The 20,837-nt window shown below is 45.7% G+C and overlaps 1 protein-coding gene across 12 annotated transcripts in view; it reads left to right on the plus strand.

Moving 5' to 3' along the window:
• Nucleotides 1–20,837, plus strand: part of PRRC2B (proline rich coiled-coil 2B) — a 393,423-nt gene that overhangs the window by 58,693 nt on the left and 313,893 nt on the right. For 11 of the 12 annotated variants that reach the window (XM_029612564.1, XM_029612560.1, XM_029612569.1 and 8 more), the window contains exons 2-4: nt 2,407–2,576; nt 2,945–3,122; nt 4,787–4,889. In XM_029612564.1, coding sequence (XP_029468424.1) covers nt 2,462–2,576; nt 2,945–3,122; nt 4,787–4,889 — 396 coding nt within the window. In that variant the 5' untranslated portion in view covers nt 2,407–2,461. The remainder of the gene's footprint in view (nt 1–2,406; nt 2,577–2,944; nt 3,123–4,786; nt 4,890–20,837) is intronic. The other variant, XM_029612558.1, reaches the window with a different exon arrangement.

Consider the following 20,837-nt stretch of genomic DNA (forward strand, 5'->3'; position numbering starts at 1 on the left):
TAAGTCCCAACATTCTGTTTGCTTTTTTGACTGCCGCAGCACACTGTACCGACAATTTCAATGTGTTATCCACTATGACACCTAGATCTGTTTCTTGGGTTGTAGCACCTAATATGGAACCCAACATTGTGTAATTATAGCATTGGTTATTTTTCCCTATATGCATCACCTTGCACTTATCCACATTAAATTTCATCTGCCATTTGGATGCCCAATTTTCCAGTCTCACAAGGTCTTCCTGCAATTTATCACAATCTGCTTGTGATTTAACTACTCTGAACAATTTTGTGTCATCTGCAAATTTGATTATCTCACTCGTCGTATTTCTTTCCAGATCATTTATAAATATATTGAAAAGTAAGGGTCCCAAAACAGATCCCTGAGGCACTCCACTGTCCACTCCCTTACACTGAGAAAATTGCCCATTTAATCCTACTCTCTGTTTCCTGTCTTTTAGCCAGTTTGCAATCCACGAAAGGACATCGCCACCTATCCCATGACTTTTTACTTTTCCTAGAAGCCTCTCATGAGGAACTTTGTCAAACGCCTTCTGAAAGTCCAAGTATACTATATCTACCGGTTCACCTTTATCCACATGTTTATTAACTCCTTCAAAAAAGTGAAGCAGATTTGTGAGGCAAGACTTGCCCTGGGTAAAGCCATGCTGACTTTGTTCCATTAAACCATGTCTTTCTATATGTTCTGTGATTTTGATGTTTAGAACACTTTCCACTATTTTTCCTGGCACTGAAGTCAGGCTAACCAGTCTGTAGTTTCCCGGATCGCCCCTGGAGCCCTTTTTAAATATTGGGGTTACATTTGCTATCCTCCAGTCTTCAGGTACAATGGATGATTTTAATGATAAGTTACAAATTTTTACTAATAGGTCTGAAATTTCATTTTTTAGTTCCTTCAGAACTCTGGGGTGTATACCATCCGCTCCAGGTGATTTACTACTCTTCAGTTTGTCAATCAGGCCTACCACATCTTCTAGATTCACCGTGATTTGATTCAGTCCATCTGAATCATTACCCATGAAAACCTTCTCCATTACGGGTACCTCCCCAACATCCTCTTCAGTAAACACCGAAGCAAAGAAATCATTTAATCTTTCCGCGATGGCCTTATCTTCTCTAAGTGCCTCTTTAACCCCTCGATCATCTAACGGTCCAACTGACTCCCTCACAGGCTTTCTGCTTCGGATATATTTAAAAAAGTTTTTACTGTGAGTTTTTGCCTCTACAGCCAACTTCTTTTCAAATTCTCTCTTAGCCTGTCTTATCAATGTCTTACATTTAACTTGCCAATGTTGAGCTTTATCCTATTTTCTTCTGTGGGATCCTTCTTCCAATTTTTGAATGAAGATCTTTTGGCTAAAATAGCTTCTTTCACCTCCCCTTTTAACCATGCCGGTAATTGTTTTGCCTTCTTTCCACCTTTCTTAATGTGTGGAATACATCTGGACTGTGCTTCTAGAATGGTATTTTTTAACAATGACCATGCCTCTTGGACATTTTTTACTTTTGTAGCTGCTCCTTTCAGTTTTTTTCTAACAATTTTTCTCATTTTATCAAAGTTTCCCTTTTGAAAGTTTAGCACGAGAGCCTTGGATTTGCACACTGTTCCTTTTCCAGTCATGTAATTTTGGTATATATGGAATATTATGTATGCACAATTAAGGATTATTTTAGTGTGGTTAGAATACCTTGCTGGTTTTTTAAATCAGCTAGTGCTAATATGATTAGGAAAGACACAAAAGGGAGTGCCTTACCTGGGCATTTCAAAATTCCTGGAAGGCCTGCAGTGTCCAAAATTAAAGGCTTGGCAACTTCAGCCCTTGAGAAGTGTTGCAGTGTCCTGGTAGAACTTGATCTAGAACAGTGCTTCTCACTCCAGTCCTCAGGTTTTTAGGATATTCATAGTGAATATGCATGAGATAGATTTGCAATCACTGCTTCCATTGTATGCAGATCTATCTCATATATATTCATTGTGGATATCCTGAAAACCTGACTGGCTAGGTGTGCCCTGAGGACTGGGTTGAAAAGCACCTATCTAGAGTATCTCAGTGTTATAATAGAGATCATGTTTTGTTTTCATAACATCTCAACAATGATAGCATACCAACTCCTTGTAGGAGACTCCTTTGTGAGACAGGGGAGTGTGTTCCATTTGCTTTATCCCATAATGTTTCTTTATTTAGAACAACTATTAATTGCCTCATCTGTGGGACAATACATATATTAAATAGCAAACAGCAAAAAAGTTAAATTAGAACATTGTCAATAACAATGAATAACCTCTACTTACATAAGACTGTAATTTCAGTTATCTGCAAAATGTTATATTCAAAATATTCAAACAAAATTTTATGATTTACTTTTATAATTTTCTTTTCTTCCAAAGGCAGATTGGGAGAGGTGCAGCCAAAAAGTTTCCTACTAGATGACATTTCATCGCAATGTCCGATCGTTTGGGGCAAATAACCAAGGGAAAGGATGGGAAAAGCAAGTATTCATCTCTCAGCCTGTTTGACAAGTATAAAGGAAAGTCAGTAGAAGCCATCAGAACTACAGGTAGGAAATGGAGTTCCAGATGCCAAGTGATGCCTCCCTAGGCCTTCTCTCATTATGCTTCTTATGACTATAGTTTCACTTTTGGCAGCTTACTGGCCCAAGAAATTCATATTTATAATGGAGATCATTTTAATTTGCTACTTCAGTTTTATTTTCAAGATTCTTAATGTCATATCCGTGCTTATTCCTCACTTTTGCTACAAAGGTATGACACTAGTGGCCCCACTGGCTAATCATGCTGCAACATTAATCCATCCACATTCATGGCCATATTAACAAATGGATTCTTTATTGCACAGCACGTTGATCTGCTAGAATTTCAGTAGCTGACATTAGATGTACCTGTTCTTTATTTTATTTATTTACAGTTATTCCTAGACATGGATTACAGAGTCTTGGGAAAGTTACTACTGCCCGGCGCATGCCACCCCCTGCAAACCTGCCAAGCTTGAAGTTTGAGAACAAAGGAAACGACCCCAATATTATTATAGTACCTAAGGACGGTACAGGATGGGCAAACAAACAGGAACAGCCAGACCAAAAGAGGTAAAAGAGGAGACTGGCTGCTGGGCTACACCATTCAGCTTAGAATTCTCTAGGACGTTCTGCTCTGTATTTACCTTGAAGTGTCTCATATTCTCTGTGTTGTCCTTAAAAACAGATGTGTAAGGGATGAACTTGGCTAATCCTGATACAGTCTCAGATAAGCAGATATATTTGGGGTGATATGAAAGATGACACATCCTGGTAAATTCCATGTTTTAGATAAAGGAAAGAAATGTAATATCTGTATTGAAACACAGACCAGGAGAACTCTTGGATGTCATGAAAAATCTCATTCCCACTCTGCATCTGACTCCCTGAACTTACTTAGACAGCTTACTTTGGTTCCCGTGTTTAAAGTTACAAAATTGGCTAGTACTACTAATTTTTTTTGTATTCTTCCCTCACCAATTCCCTTTTGAAAGCCTGTATATAGTCCAAATGCCAAGACGCATGCTATTGTAATTTGATGTTTTTTTTTTTTTAAGGGATGTCATTAAAGGCACTCAGAGTATTACAGCTCTTGCAAAATATCGCTGCTTGTGTGTTTTCCGGTCAGGGCTTGAGATCACACATTACACCTATACTAAATGATCTACATTAGCTCCCAGTCAAATGGTGAATCAAATATAAGGCGGCTATTATGATAGACAAAATGCTCAGGGAGAATGTGTTCCCTTGGATAAATGCAAAGTTGCATATCTACAACCCCACCCAGTCCCTGAGGTTTCACAAAGACACTTGCTTGGTGTACTATCTCTACAGCATGCTCATCTTGTTGAGAGACAGGAGAGGGCTTTGTCTTTTGCAGGCATGGTCCTGTGTTCTTCTTTGCCTATGAGTCTCCAGTTGTTAGCATGTAAGAAGACGTTTAAGAGCCCACTCAAAATGTATTTGTTCCAACAGGCTTTTATTTAAATGCCTTGCTAACTATTTAGGAAAGTCTTCCTCTGGGTAGTTACTCAGCAGGAGGGTATATATGGGAAAAGTATTGGTTTGTTTTCTATGACGTTTGTGTTTTTGTGTATACATTTTGAGTGTTTTTATGTAAGCCTTTGAGTTGTGTATATTTGCGGCATAGAAATGTTTTAAATAAATACACCCTAAAAATGGCTGCAAATATATTGTAAGATAGATTGGTTGAAGGACTGTGTACAAAAAAACAAGTTGTTATGGCAGAGGAGGAGGAAATGCATTAGGGGAATACCTTCCTCTCTGAGGATGGATTATATGAACTGCTATCAAATTAAAATGCTTTGTCCTCTGGGGATGCCATAGAGCCCAGAGAGGAAGGGAAGATGACTGCTGCTACTGTTGCAACTCCTGTCAACTCATAGTATGGCACTGAAGGAGAGTTTTGATGGAGATTTCCCTCTCCTTAATGGCCATCAAGGGTTCCTGAATCATTCAGGTATTCTGTGTGGGTGGAAGGACAGCAGGAATATAAAAAGGGTAGAAATCAGGGATTATAAAGACATTCTTAAAACAGTGTTGCCCTAAAGATTATTTCACTACGAACTGCACTCCTCCCATGATGTTATTAGTAATTGTACTTTCCCATTCACAGAGCATGTGTCCAAGGCAATGTAAAAGATTGTTCTTGTAACCCATGTATGATTGAGAATTGCTGGCAATTAATTACCAGGTTATCTTACTCTCTCTTCCAGTTCCAGTGTGACAGCTGCACAGCTGCCGGAGTCGCTGCCGCAGCAGGGTTTACAGAAATCTCTCTCCAATTTACAGAAACCAATCCAACTGATCAGTCAGGAGGTAGGTCTAAATGGCGCCATCTACACCAGCCATCTTTCCCTGTTTATTCCTGTTTGTTGATTCATTTATTACTTGCTTTCACCCATGATACCTCACAAGTCTTCATGAGTAAATGGTACAGTTTATTAAAGAAAAAAATGAAGGACTCTGAGGAAGAAAAGACTAGGGATTCTTATTCCCACTCATTCTTCGACTTCGTCTTCCTCACATTTCTTGCTACTATCACTGAAGCATTGTAACATCTTTTGTTTTTCTTTTTTTTTACTACCTCCTCCTTTGAGGACTTTGTTGTCTCCTTCTACCCCAAACCTTTGTTTGCACCATTCCCTGCTTAGTTGCTGTTTGTGCTAATCTTTGCTTTGAAGCCTATGACCTCCCTGTTTTGTTACCTACAGTACCCGATTGTAATCCACTTTGAAGAGCTGAAAAAAGTGCAAAAAAAAAAAGTGGAATATAAAAATCAAAATAATAAAATAAAAACCAATATAGAAACATAGAAACGTAGAAATGACGGCAGAAGAAGACCAAACGGCCCATCCAGTCTGCCCAGCAAGTTCCGCACTTTTTTTTCCCCTCATACTTATCTGTTACTCTTGGCTCTTAGTAACCTTTTGGTTCTATTTCCCTTCCACCCCCACCATTAATGCAGAGAGCAGTGTTGGAGCTGCATCTAAGTGAAATATCTAGGTTAATTAGTTAGGGGTAGTAACCGCCGCATTAAGCAAGCTACACCCATGCTTATTTGTTTACCCAGACTATGTAATTCAGTCCTTGTTGGTTGTCTGTATATAGATCCACTTTTCTTCATTCCCCTTGCCGTTTAAGCAGAGAGCTATGCTGGATATGCGTGAAGTATCAGTCTTTCTCCCCTGCTGTTGCTATGCTGGATATGTGAGAAGTATCAGTCTTTCTCCCCTGCCATTGAAGCAGAGAGCTATGCTGGATATGCATTGAAAGTGAAGTATCAGGCTTATTTGGTTTGGGGTAGTTACTGCCGTAAAAAGCAAGCTACTCCCCGCTTTTTTGTGAATGCATATCTTTTTTTCCCACATTCATTCACGTCCTCTAGACTTTATGGATCTACAGTGTTTATCCCACGCCCCTTTGAAGTCTTTCACACTTCTGGTCTTCACCATTTCCTCTGGAAGGGCATTCCAGGCATCCACCACCCTCTCCGTGAAGAAATACTTCCTGACATTGGTTCTGAGTCTTCCTCCCTGAAGCTTCAAATCGTGACCCCTGGTTCTGCTGATTTTTTTCTAACGGAAAAGGTTTGTCGTTGTCTTTGGATCATTAAAACCTTTCAAGTATCTGAAAGTCTGTATCATATCACCTCTGCTCCTCCTTTCCTCCAGGGTGTATGTATTTAGCTTCTTCAATCTCTCCTTATAAGTCATTCGATGAAGACCTTCCACCTTTTTGGTCGCCCTTCTCTGAACCGCCTCCATCTTGTCTCTGTCTCTTTGGAGATATGGTCTCCAGAACTGAACACTATTCCAGGTGAGGCCTCACCAAGGACCTGTACAAGGGGATAATCACTTCCCTTTTCTTACTCGATATTCCTCTCTCTATGCAGCCCAGCATTCTTCTGGCTTTAGCTATCGCCTTGTCACATTGTTTCGCCGACTTCAGATCATTAGACACTATCACCCCAAGGTCTCTCTCCTGCTCCGTGCACATCAGCCCTTCTCCCCCCATCGAATACAGTTCATTCGGATTTCCACTCCCCATATGCATGACTCTGCACTTCTTGGCATTGAATCTCAGCTGCCATATCTTCGACCACTCTTCCAGCTTCCTTAAATCCTGTCTCATTCTCTCCACTCCTTCCAGCGTGTCCACTCTGTTGCAGATCTTAGTGTCATCCGCAAAAAGACAAACCTTACCTTCTATCCCGTCTGCAATGTCGTTCACAAAGATATTGAACAGGACCGGTCCCAACACCGATCCTTGCGGTACACTGCTTAAAACCACTCTCTCTTCAGAGAGAGTTCCATTTACCATCACACATTGTCTTCTGTCCGTCAACCAGTTTTCAATCCAGGCCACCACCTCGGCACTCACTCCTAAGCTTCTCATTTTATTCACCAGTCTCCTGTGCGGGACCGTATCAAAAGCTTTGCTGAAATCCAAGTAGATGACATCGAGTGCTCTTCCTTGATCCAATTCCTTGGTTACCCAGTCAAAAAAGTCAATCAGATTTGTCTGACAGGATCTTCCCCTGGTGAATCCATGCTGCCTCTGGTCCATCAATTTTCCCGACTGTAGATAGTTCACTATTCTCTCTTTCAACAGTGACTCCATTACTTTCCCCACCACCGAAGTGAGGCTAACCGGTCTGTAGTTACCAGCCTCTTCTCTGTTCCCACTCTTGTGAAGCGGGACCACCACCGCTCTTCTCCAATCACTCGGCACCATTCCCGTTTCTAGGGATCTTTTGAACAGGTCACACAGCGGACCCGCCAGCACATCTCTGAGCTCCCTCAGTATCCTGGGATGAACCTCATCAGGCCCCATGGCTTTGTCCACTTCCAATTTCTCCAGCTCTTCCCATACATTTTCTACTGTAAATGGAGTTACATCTACTCCACTCCTCTCCAGTTTCTTGTTAACTAGGGACGGTCCTTCTCCAGGATCCTCCTTAGTGAACACAGAACAGAAGTATTTGTTTAATATTTCTGCATTTCTTCGTCTCTCTCCACACATTGATCCTTTCCACTTTTCAATTTCACTATACCACTTTGAACTTTTCTCTTTTCACTGATGTATCTGAAAAATGTTTTGTCACCTCTCTTTACCTCCTTGGCAATCCTCTCTTCCGCTTGACTTTTTGCCGTCTTGATTAATTTCTTCGTCTCCCTCAGTTCTACCAAATATTCTTCTTTGTGCTCCTCCCTTTGGGATCTTTTATATTTCTTGAACGCTGTTCTTTTAGCCTTTATTTTGTCAGCCACCTCCTTTGAAAACCAGATAGGTTTCATTTTTCTTTTGCTTTTCTTTACTTTTCTAACATATAGATTAGTTGCCTTGGTAATTGCTCCTTTTAGATTGGTCCACTGTTGATCCACATCTCTCTCATTCTCCCAGCCTTTTAGTTCTTCCTCCAGGTACTTCCCCATTTCATCAAAGTCCGTGTTTTTGAACTGCAAAACTCAGGTCTTTGTGCTTCTTTTCCGTATCCTTTTTGTGATATTAAACCATACCGTTTGATGATCACTGGTGCTGAGGTGGGCGCCCACCTGGACATCAGAGACATTATCTCCATTAGTGAGCACTAAGTCAAGTATAGCTCCTTCTCTCGTGGGTTCCTGTTCATACCCTGGATCAGTCCAGATGAGTGGTTTATGCATCTCTACCAGCAGATGGAGGCAGAGAACAAAACTTTGAGGCACTGCTGCATAACAGAGTGCCACCTGCAATCCCTCAGTATTTCTCAGTCTCTAGCAAATGGTAGAGGTGCAAACCTGCAGTTTGGAAATGTTAAAAAAAATTTAGAATAAGACGAGTATTCAGCTCCCCAAGGTGTTAGGTTCCTTTGAGGGCCATCCCTTGGGTGGAGTAGGGGGTGGGAGGTTGGTGACCCCTGTCTGGACTCTGCCCTTCTTGACACGGGAGGGGGGGGGGGGGGGCGGTAAGATAACTAGAAGTCCTGGTTCCCTCTCCCCCTCTGGGCCTTTTGCTCCCTCGGTGTGTCTGGTTCCTCAGCAGGTAGCCTCCAAAAGTAGGGGAGTAGTTCTTTCCTCTCTTCTTTTTGGCCCTGTTTCTTAAAAAAAAAAAAAAAAAAAAAAGCAGTGAAGCCAGGAGAGAGGCTACATCAGCATTTCTATGCAGGATTGAAGTGTTTTTTCCTGCCGGGAGGCAGGCAGGAGGGAGTGGGCCGAATTGCCTGTCTTCGTTGGGGCTGGGTGCTTGCTAATTTCAGCACCAGACAGCAGTGGGAGCAATTGCATTGGCACAGTTTATTTTTAGGCCTGGCCACATGTGCAGGCTAGACCGACCCGGCATACCGACTCCCGTGCAGTGTGCTAAACTTTGTTGTGGTTGTGGTTTGAGACAAGTTTGACTTGATGTGGCCTTATTTAGCAGCAAATGTGCCTCTGTTGGGGGGGCCCCCGGGAGGCTGTGAAAATGTGCAGGCAGCCGGGCCGGCTCTGGAGACCTCCTGGTGGGGGGGGGGGGGGGGGGGGGGGGGGTGTCAGAGGAGCCAGTGGTTATTTTGGCAGAACATGCTGTGGTGCAGGCTGCCATTTCTAAGCTCCAGGACTCCCCTCCCATGCTTTTTCCTGTGAGAGAGGACCCTGCTGGTGGCAGAGGGCAGAAAGAGGCTTGAGAGGTAGCGGATCAGGACTCTTCCTTCTTGGACCCGGAGGCGTTTTCCACGGGTTTTGTTCTCCTTCATAAGAGGCAAAGGGGCAAAGAGACTTTTACCTAAAAGCTCCTGGATGGACAAGAAGGCTAGAGGGCCGGTGGAGTCAGGAGGGATCCTGCGCATGTTGGGTCTTCGGACTCTGCAGGAGGACCATTCGTCGGAAGATACGGATGATCCTGATCAACTACAGCGGGGTCCGGTGGAGCCGGACAGGGCCTATTGGGGCCCTGGGAGATCCGAGGCAGGATCTGGACCAGGATCCAGTGGATACTTTGGGGGATCCAATGCAGGATCCCAATGCCCAGGATCCAGATGCGGTTCCAGTCGTGGAAGAGGATGACCCATGAGTGGTCTGGCTGTTCTGGAGGGAGGAACTGGGGCCGTTGATTCCCCAGGTCCTGGAGGAGCTTAGGATTGTGGGGGACCTGTACAGCTTTCCTGTTGCCGAAGCAGGTGAAGAAGTTGGTGGATCGGATTGGGAGTGGGATATTCCCGAGGTGGGCCTGAAGGTAGCGAGGGTTATGGGGAAGCTATAATCCCTTGCTGGAACAGACCTTGGAGTTGTGGAGAATTCCAAGGTGGATACATACGTGTCTGCGGTTACCAAAAAGATGACCATCCTGGTAGCGAGAGCAGCAGCCCTCAAGGATGTACAGGATAGGAAGCTGGAGATTCTACTCAAGTGGCTGTTTGAAATTTCAACTCTGACCCTTTGTGTAGTGGTGTGCATGGAGTCTGATGCAGAGAGCCTGTTTGTCCTGGGTGCAGAAGGTACATGACAAGCGTTCAGCAGTGACAATTGATGCAGCGCAGGCGGCCTCCTTAGAGGCAGGGTGGCATATGTGGCTGATGCTCTATATGACATGATCCGAACTGCCGTTAGAAGTATGGTCTTGGCAGTGGCGACGCGAAGGCTCCTGTGGCTGTGAAATTGGTCAGTGGACATATGGTCTAAAGCTCAGCTGTCAAACCTCCCCTTCAGGGGGAAGCTTCTCTTCGGGGAGGACTTGGAGCAGCTCGTGAAGCAGTTGGGAGAGTCAAAGGGCAATAAATCACCTGAGGACAGGAAAGACCCTAGGAAGTCCTTTCCACTGTGAGCCCATTTTCGAGAGGCTAGGAGATTCCATGCAAGTAGGAACCCTGTGCTGGCTTCGCAGAAGTTGTAACTGACAGCAGCCCTTTCAGAATCAGTGCAGAGTCAGGTGGTTCCCAAGGAGATGGCAGAAACAAGATTGGGCAATGAAGGTGTGTTGGTCCGCTTCTCCCTAGAGACTATCAGAGGGAAGCTGTCTCTCTTTTACAAGGAGTGGACCAGAATCACATCGGACCCGGTGGGTCCTGGAAGTGATAAGAGAAGGCTACGCCTTAGAATTTCCTTGGCCGCTCAGGGACGCTTTTGTAGTCTTCCACTGCGTTTCCCACTGCAAGCGAGAGGCGGTCCGGGACACACTACATCGGTTACAACTTCTGCGCGCCATTGTTCCGGTGCAGCCTCAGGAGAGGGGGTAGAGCAGGTATTCCGTGTACTTCATGGTGCCAAAGAAAGAGGGGGACCTTCGTCCCATTCTCAATCTGCAGAAGGTAAATTCTGCTGTCTGGGTGCCGTGTTTTTGGATGAAGACGCTGCGCACGGTGATAGTGGCGGTGCGCAAAAGGGAGTTTCTAGCGTTGTTGGATTGTCAGAAGCCTATCTTCATAACCTCATTCCAGCCGAACACCAGACGTTTCTGAGGTTCATGGTTCTGTGAGAACATTTCCATTTTCAAGCTCTTTCCTTTGGGTTGGCGACGGCGCTGCGCATGTTCACAAAGGTGGTGGCGGCGGCGGCACTCAGGAACTCAGGTATCCTGGTGCACCTGTACCTGTACGATTGGCTGATGTGGGCGAAGTCTGAGGTGGAGTGTGGCTGCTCAGTCCAGTGAGAACTACAGCTTCTGGACTCATTGGGCTGGGTGACAAACCTCGCAGAGTGTCATCTGAGCTAATCCAGTCAAGTTGCAGAATCAGGTTCTTCGACTACTGAACCTGTCGGTGCCCAGAGTCTAGGATTACCTGCAAGACCTGGGTTCCATGGCATCTACGCTGGAATTAGTGTCATGGGCTTTTGCTCGCATGTGTCCTCTGTGGAGGGCTCTGTTATCCCGTTGGAATGTGCTGTCGGAAGAATTTGTTTCCTTTGCCAGACGATGCCAGGCCCAGTCTTCCGTGGTGGCTATCTTGGCGCAGTCTGGAAAAGGGAATGGATCTGGAAATGCCCGACTGGGTCCTAGTGACCACGGATGCCAGCCTTCTGGATGGGGGGAGGGGGTGATTTGTCAAGGAAAATCAGCCCAGGGTCAGTGGTCGCTGGAGGGGGCGACTTGGTCTACCAATTGGCTGGAAACCAGGGCAGTGCACAAGGCCTTGTTAGTGTTTCTTCCACTCGCTCAGGACACGTCAGTGCGCGTATTCTCTGACAATGCAACGATAGTAGCGTACATCAATCAACAGGGCAGTATGAAGAGTTGTCTGTTGGTGCTGGAGGCACAAGAACTGTTCGTGTGGTTGGAGAAACAGCTGGTGAGACTAGCTACTTCTCATGTGGCTGGAGTGGAAAATGTGCAGGCAGATATCCTCAGCAGACAGCGTCTGGATCCAGGGGAGTGGGAGTTGTTGGCAAAGCCTTTGCCTTGCTACAGGCAAGGTGGGGCAGACCAGTGGTAGACCTCAAGGCGACTCCAGCAAATGCAAAAAACAGATGGGTTTTTCAATTACAGATGGGAGGTTGGATCGGAGGGTATCGACGCTCTTGTTCAGCCAGGGCTGACACATCTGTCTCTATATGTGTTTCCACCGTGGCCTCTCGTAGGTCAAGTGCTGCGGTGCATCGAGCTTCATCCGGGCAGAGTGATTCTGGTGGCACCCGAGTGGTTGGATCGGCTGTGGTTTTTGGACCTGCTGTGTCTGGCGGTGGACAGCCCCGTTCACTTGGCTCATCTCTCAGGATTGCTACAGCAGGGATACATTTTCAGACCAGGAGGATCTCTTTTGTCTAGTGGCTTGGATTTTGCGAGGCGGTGACTCTGTTTGAAAGGATATTCGGAGCTTGTGATTGCAACTTTACTTCAGGCAAGGAGACCTTCCACTTCAATGGCTTATGTCCAGGTGTGGAGGATTTTCGAATCTTGGTGTTTGCAGAACAGCGTGCAGCCTTTAAAGGTGGACATCGTGCAGATCCTGTCCTTTTTGCAGAGTGGTTTGGCTAAGGGGTTGGCCTATAATTCTCTTTGGGTCCAGGCGACAGCTTTGGGTTCCCTGCATGGTAAGATTCTGGGAAGGCACTGGCGTCTCATCCGGATGTGGTTCATTTCCTAAAAGGGCAAAACATCTGCAGCTTCTGGGGCAGATCATCGGTCCGGCTTGGAATCTGAATGAGGTTCTTCGGGTTCTGTGTGGCCCTCCTTTTGAGCCAATGTGGAGGGCATCGTTGAAGGATTTAATCCTGAAGACTTTTTTCCTGGTAGCCATTTGTTCGGCTAGGCGAATATCTTTGCTGCAAGCTGTGTCGTGTAGGGACCCTTTCTTGCGCTTTTCGGAGGATGGGGTTTCTTTACGTACGGTTCCTTCCTTTTTGCCGAAGGTAGTGTCCCCTTTTCACCTGAATCAGGTGGTCGAGCTTTCGGTCTTTCCGAACTTGATAGCCGATACTTCGATGGCTAGAGCGCTTCACTTGTTGGATGTGCATCACATTCTTTTGTGATATCTCAAGGTGACGAATACATTTTGGAGATCTGATCATCTGTTTGCCCTATTCAGTGGAGCAAAGATGGGAAATAAGGCCTCCAAGAGCACTGTTGCCTAATGGTTAAAGGAGACAATAGTTTTGGCTTACATCTGTAAGGGCCGGTTGGTGCCGGAGGGATTGAGAGCACATTCCACTAGGGCGCAACCTTGTGGGCGGAGTGTCAACTGCTTTCTTTGCAGGATTTTTGTCATGTGGCAGTGTGGTCTTCGCTTCACACTTTTACCAAACGTTACCACTTAGATGTGCAGGCCCCAGAAAAGGCGATGTTTGGGGAGAGTGTATTGCATGCGGATCTTTCAAGTTCCCGCCCAGAATAGAGGGGCTTGGGCACATCCCACTCGTCTGGACTGATTCGGGTATGAACAGGAAAGGAAAATTGGTTCTTACCTGCTAATTTTTGTTCCTGAAGTACCACGGATCACTCCAGAGACCCGTCCCCATTTTTTCAAAAGACTTTCTTGCTTCTGGATGTTGCTGAGCTGATATGTTATATATTCAAAGTAATGACAAGTGTACATAGTTTGATATTGTTTTGTGTTAAATCAAGGGGCCTAGTTTGCAGGAGGCTCCAACTTTAAGTCTTTGATTGCCCAAGGTTTATTTGGGTTTAAGTTACACATCTTGGCTTGGGTACAGGTCAATACTGAGGGACTGCAGGTGGCACTCTCGGTTATGTAGCAGCGCCTCAAAGTTTTTTGTTTTCTGCCTCCATCTGCTGGTAGGGATGAATAAACCACTCATCTGGACTGATCCGTGGTACTTCAGAAATGAAAATTAGCAGGTAAGAAACAATTTTCCTATCCCTGTAATGCCTTCTTTCTTTTCTCTCTCCCTACCAGCGCTGTTCCTGCTGCAATCAGACCTGCAGTGCTGTATCTCATTCTCTTCAACCCTATATTTGTGCAAACTATTGCTCTACCTTCTTTCTGTCTTTTCTGTGTATGATCCTGAATTGAGCAGTTTACCAGCACCAGAGAACATTTGAAATGAAGTTGGCCATAGAGGCAAAAACTCATAATAAAACTTTAAAATATATTTTTGAAGCAAGAAACCTATGACGGAGTCGGTTGGATAGTTAGATGATTGAGGGGTTAAAGGGGCTCTTTGGGCAGAAAGCCTAAATTAATTCTTTGCTTCTGTTTTTACTAATGTACAATTTTTACTCAGGCAGGCCAATCCACACAGGTGGGTTATGCACTCCTACCAGCAGATGGAGACTGAGTAAAACTGACTCACTGACGTCACTGACATATATAGCCCTGCCCTGACATCAGCCTGCCAGTATTTTCCATCTCTAGAAAAACAAAACTGAGAGAGAAAATTGAAGATTAGGAGAAGAATTGAACGCAGAACTTGAACTCCGGAGGGCGACACCTGTTTTTCTTCCCTCAGTTCAGTGTTTTGTCTGGAAGCCTAACCAGGTGTAGACTTGAGGACAAGGGAGTGCTCAGTGGTGAAAGCTTGTGTCCTCTCCCCCCGCAGCTGGAGACCTGATCGTGCTCTCAGTCTAGAAGGACCGAGCTTGGGTAAAAAAAGGTAGGAGGGAAGTTTAGGCTCCCTCTTTCTCCTTACTGGTCTCTCTTACCCTCTGCGTTTCCCTCGGTTTTTCTCTTTTCCCTCTCACTGCTCTGGGGACTTCAGTGAAGAGTGGAGGTGGTATGGGTCAGAGGGTTGAGCAGCTTTAGTAGGTCCCATGTCTCAGGCTCAGTTCAGTCAGCTGCATGGTAGGCTGTGGCAATGTTCTTTTTTCCTGCATTCTCAGGCGTGCGTGTGCGTTGTCGTCTTGGTTGCTGTCTGAAATGAATTCCCCTTTTCCTCTTTTCCCCCTGTGGTTAAAGCAGAAAGCAATAATGGAGTTGCATCAACATTATGAAGGCTTATTGGTTAAGGATAGTAACTGCCACACCAGCAAGTTACCCCCACGCACTCTTTTCCTCATCTCTAGCCTTTAGGGAACCTCAGTGTTTATCCCATGCCCCTTTGAAATCTTTCACCATTTTTGTCTTCACCACCTCCTCTGGAAGGGCATTCCAGGCATCCTTCACCCTCTCTGTGAAGAAATATTTCCTGTTGTTGGTTCTGGGTAGTCCTCCCTGGAGTTTCATTTTGTGACCCCTAGTTCTATTGATTTCTTTCCAACGGAGGTGGTGTGTCTATTGTGCATCATTAAAACCTTTCAGGTATCTGAAGATCTGTATCATATCTCCCCTGCACCTCCTCTCCTCCAGGGTATACATATGTAGGTCCGTCAACCTCTCCTCATAAGACATTTGATGGAGACCACCCACCATTTTTGTTGCCCTTCTCTGGACCGCCTCCATACGGTCTTCAGAACTGAACACAATTCTCCAGGTGAGGCCTCACCAAGATCCTGTACAAGGGGATTATCACCTCCTTTTTCTTACTGGTTATTCCTCACTCTATGCAGCCGAGCATTCTTCTGGCTTTAGCTATCACTTTGTCACATTGCTTCGCTATCTTTAGATAGCTAGACACTATCATCCCAAGGTCTCTTTCTTGCTTCATGCACAACAGCCCTTCACTCCCTATCACATACAACTCCTTCGGATTACCACACCCCAAATGCATGACTCTGTACTTCTTGCATTGAATCCCAGCTGCCATATCTTCGACCACCGATCAAGCTTTCTTAAATCATGTCTCATTCTCTCTACTCCTTCTGGCTGTCCACTCTGTTGCAGATCTTAATATCATCCACATAAAGACAAACTTTACCTTCTATCACTTCTGCAATGTTGCTCACAAAGATATTGAACAGGACCGGTCCCAGCGCTGATCCAGGTGGCACTCTGCTTAATACTGTTCTTTCTTCAGAGTAGGTTCCATTTACAATCATCTGCTGTCTTCTATCCATGAACCAGTTTGTAATCCACACCACCACCTTGGCACTCACTCCCAAGCTTCTCATTTTATTCACAAGGCTCCTGTACGGGACCGTATCAAAAGCTTTGCTGAAATCCAAGTAGATGACATTGCGTGCTCTTCCTCGATCCAGTTCTTTAGTCACTCAATCCAAAAACATCAATCAGATTAGTCTGACAGGACCTTCCCCTCGTGAATCTATGCTGCCGCTGGTCCAGCAATCCTCCTGAATATAGATAGTTCACTATTCTTTCCTTCAGCAGAGTCTCCATTAATTTTCCCACCACCTAGGTGAGGCTAACCAGCCGCCTCCTCTGCTCCCACTCTTGTGAAGCAGGACCACCACTGCTCTGCCTCAGTCACTTGGCACCACTCCCGTTTTCAGGGATCTATTGAACAAGTTGTGCAGCGGACCCACCAGCACATCTGAGTTCCCTCAATATCCTGGGATGAACCTCTTTGCAGTGAAGGTGTGGGGGTTCACGTATTGTATCAAAGGTGGGTCCAGATTACGACTGACCAGTGGGTCCTGGAGGTGGTAAGGGATGGTTTTGCGCTAGAATTCTTCCAGACACATTTATGGTCTCTCTGTCCAACTTTCTATTGAAGAGAGCAATGGAGACTACATAAAGAAGGCTGATAGATCTGAAGGCTATAATTCCAGTTCCCAGATTTTAAGAAAATATGAGGTGCTATTCTATTAATTTTGTTGTTTCCAGGAAGGAAAAGTGGTCCTTTCGACCCATCCTGGATCTAAAGGGAGTCAGTTGGCATTTGCATGTGATGCATTCCAGAATGGAAACTCTGCCCTCAGCAATTATGGCAGTACAAAAATGGGAATTTTTCATGTCTCTCAATCTGACGAAGGCCTGTTTGCATATTCCCATTCGACAGGAACATCTATGTTTCACCGTTCTGGGACATAGTTATCAATTTTAGGTCCTGCCCATTGGGCTTGCTACTCTGCCGAGAACCTTCTCCAAGGTCATGGTGGTAGTAATGGCATCTCTGCGCAAGGAGGGTATTCTGGTCCATCTGAATCTGGATGACTGGTTGATTCGAGCCAAGAGTGTTGAAGAGATTTGGCATCTCACAGGGTGATTTCCTTGCTTGAGGAACTAGGCTGGATGGTAAACTTAGTCAAAAGCAGTCTACAGTTGTCCCAGACCAGAGAGTACCTCAGTGTGCATTTCGAATAGGACGGGGGCAAGGTGTTTCTGCTGGCGAGTTGCATTCAGAAATGAGTTGCTCAAGTGCAGGTCTTGAGACAGACTATTCGCCCTATGGTGTGATCTTATCTGTAGGTGCTCAGATCTATGGCAGCCATAGTGAAAGTAGTTCCCCGGGTGAGGTCACGTTTGAGGTCCTTTCAGCACGTGTTTCTCTCCCGGTGGAATCCACAGTCTCACAAGAACACAGTGAGTCTCCACTTGCCATTGGAAGTAGCGTTCAGCTACAGTGGTGGTTACAAGTGGATCATCTCAGGAAGGAGATACCCTTGAAGACACCAAACTATTTGGTGCTCACGACAGATGCAAGACTTTTAGGTTGGGGGCTTACTGTCAAGATTAGGTGGTGCAAAGTCTGTGAAATGCCGAGGAGTGGCAGTGGACCATCAATGATTGGGAAGTGTGTGCAGTTCGACTGGCATGTTTGCGGTTCGTCAAGTGGTTGGAAGCTCAAGTTGTAAGGATAATGTTGGACAGTGCCTACGTTAATCATCAGGGCAGAACCAGAAGCCAGCAGTGTCGATGGAGGTAGATGCGCTCAGAAGATGCAGAACATCTTCAGGACATATCCGCTTTCCACATTGCCGGGAAGAACAATATAAGAGCCAGTTTCCTCAGCAGACAGGTCTTGGACCCAGGAGAGTGGGAACTGGTGAACGGGACTTTTCAACTCATAGAGGAATGTTGGGGTCGGTTGTGCCTGGATTTGATGGTAAGATCCAACAAAGCAAAGGTACCACAGTTCTTCAGTTGCAGAAGAGATCTGAGAGCGCTGGGAATCAATGCTCTTGTCCAGGTGTGGCTGTGGAGTGGGGTGTTATATGCCTTTCTGCCTTGGCCAGGGTGATTTGGAAGATTGTAGGTCAGTCAGAGACTGCATTTCTGGTGGATTTGGATTGGCTCCGGAGGTCGTAGTATACCTATCTTCAGTGGCTACTGGTGGAGTCCTCTCAGACTGCCACTCAGGAAAGATCTTTTGCAACAGGGGCCAATACTGCATGATGATCTGGGTGTGTTTTGTCTTACAGTTTGGCTTTTGAGAGGGCTCAGTTGCTGAAATGTTATTCCTTAGCAGTGATTTCCACTTTGCTTTGGGCCAGGAAGTTTTCTACATCTCTAGCTTATGTTAGGGTTTGGGTTTGGAGAGTGTTCGAGAGCTGGTGTGGCGTGTGAGGTTCTCACCCACTTAAAGTTGAAATTCCACTCATATTGGAAATTTTGAAGGAAGGTTTGGTTAAAGGCTTGGCCTTAAACACTCTGAAGGTGAAAGGAGTCAAGCATCTTCATCCTCCCTTGTGTTTACCGGTGCCTCTTTGGGACATTAATCCCCTATTGTGTTTTTGGTGGGTCCTACTTTTCAGCCACTGCATGCTCTCTCTTTACAAGCGCTTACCTTGAAAACGTTTTTTTCTGGTGGCAATCTGTTCGGCAAGGCAAATTTCCGAGCTACAAGTTCTTTTTTGCTGTGAACCATTTCTGCGAATGACTCCAGGGGCGGTACAACCTAGGACTATTCCTTTTTTTTTTTTTTTTTTTTTTTTACTGAAAGTGGTTTTCGAGCTTCATTTGAATCAGTTATTTCCCTGCCCACTCCGGACAGAGATAGATATTAGCAGGATTTTCGTTTGTTGCATGCTTTGGATGTCAAGCGGCATCTGGTGTGGTACTTGAAGGGTACTCGCTTCTTGAGGAAAACTGATTCTTTGTGTTCTATGGTGGAGGTAAGCAAGGAGATCCAGTGACACGGGTGGCATAGCCCGTTGGGTGAAAGGAAGTCATCACGGGCTACGTATACATTCCACTAGAGCTCAGGTGTTTTCATGGGCGGAGATTCAATTGTTGTCACCTATCGAGATTTACCAGGCAGCAATGTGGACTTCCTTGCATACCTTCTCCAAGCATTACTGCTTGGATGTTAGTTCTCAGGAGGACGCAGCTTTCACACATGCAGTGTTGATGGTACCGCAGACAGCCTTCCACCTGTTTCAAGAATAGCTTTGGTACATCCCACTGGTGTGGATTGGCCTGCCTGAATGCAGAGGAAGGAGAAATTACTACTTACCTGATAATTTCTTTTCCTCTAAGAAAGGCAGGCCAATCCACAACCCACACTGGGCTGCCTACTTGATTTTAGTTTGCCCTTTGTATGTGAATGATGCAGAGTGTTATTTCTTTTGATTCGTTTGAAGGACTAGTAAGTGAAAGAACCTGCCCCTAAGATGTAAAGCTTTTGCTGAGCTCAGTGTTTCCTGGTTGATGGGAGCATGAGTTGGTGATGGTTAATAAGCATATTCGAGTATAACTAGTTTGTCCACAGTTTGGCTTTTCTTGAGATGCTGGTAAGCTGATGTCCAGACAGGGCTATATATCAGTGATGTCAGCAAGTCAATTTTACTTCGTCTACATCTGCTGGTAGGAGTGCATAACCCACTGGTGTGGATTGGCCTGCCTTCCTTAGCGAACAAGAAATTATCAGTTCCCTGTACATACCCGGATCAGTCCAGACCGTGGGTTGAGCCTCCTGTCCAGCAGATTGAGACCGACAAAAATTGAAAGGGTATCCTATATCAGGACAGAGCCTACCCTGCATCCCTTCAGTATTTGTCTGTCTCCAGCAGATGCAGGCAACTGAACCTGTGACTCCCTTCCTTTTCTCAATTTCTTTCTACCTGTGAGATTGTTCCTTCTCCTGTGTTGTTTTCTGTCAGATCAAGCAAGTATTACCTTTTTTTTTTTTTTTTACAGAAATAAGTAAAAGATTCAAAATTCTTGCTTTGGGAGATGGCTCTGTCTCCCCGCTCTTAGGGGATCCTAGGGGGGGTTTTGCCCCTTATTACACAGCCTAGGACCCCTTTTTTCCCAGTGACCTGCTTGTCTGCTGGGGCGATACTGGTGGTCCAGTCACTCCCCATCCTTGCCTGTGCTGCCTTAAAGGATTTAACAGGGAAGCTCAATTCCCCTGCCTTCATTTAAGTTTACAGACCCTTGGCAGGCTATAAGCGCTCGGTGCCATAGTTCCAGTCCCGGTGGAGGAACAAGGGTTTGGCCAGTATTCCATCTACTTCGTCGTTCCCAAAAAGGACGGGTCCTTCCAGCTGATCTTGGATCTCAAGAGAGTCAACTGGGCTTTCAGGGTTCTCTATTTTCGATTGGAGACCCTGAGGGCTGTGATTGCGGCGTTTCGCACAGGCGAATTTCTGGCCTCACTCGGCTTAACGGAGGCTTATCTGCACATATCAATACGCCACGACCATCAGAAATATCTCCGGTTCAATATTCTGGAACAACACTTCCAGTTCCGGGCGCTCCCGTTCGGCCTCGCCACAGCACCACACACTTTTACCAAGGTCATGGTGGTAGTGGCGGCTGCTCTCCATCGGGAAGGAGTTCTGGTCCACCCTTACCTGGACGATTGGCTCATCTGGGCCAAGTCGAAGACTCTCTGCAGGGTGGCGGTCGACAGAGTCTTGGCCTTCCTGACCTCACTTGGGTGGATAATCAACTTCTCCAAGAGCATTCTACAGCCGTCCCAGATCCTGGAATTTCTGGGAGCATGATTTGACACCCGAGTCGGAAAGGTGTTCTTCCCAGACACTCAGGCACTCAAACTCATGGAGCAAGTGTGCAATTTTCTCTCGCTCTCGCTACCCATGGCCATGGACCCCAGGTCTTGGGGTCCATGG

This window comes from Rhinatrema bivittatum, chromosome 8 (assembly GCF_901001135.1).
Source record: "Rhinatrema bivittatum chromosome 8, aRhiBiv1.1, whole genome shotgun sequence".
Taxonomy (NCBI): domain Eukaryota; kingdom Metazoa; phylum Chordata; class Amphibia; order Gymnophiona; family Rhinatrematidae; genus Rhinatrema; species Rhinatrema bivittatum.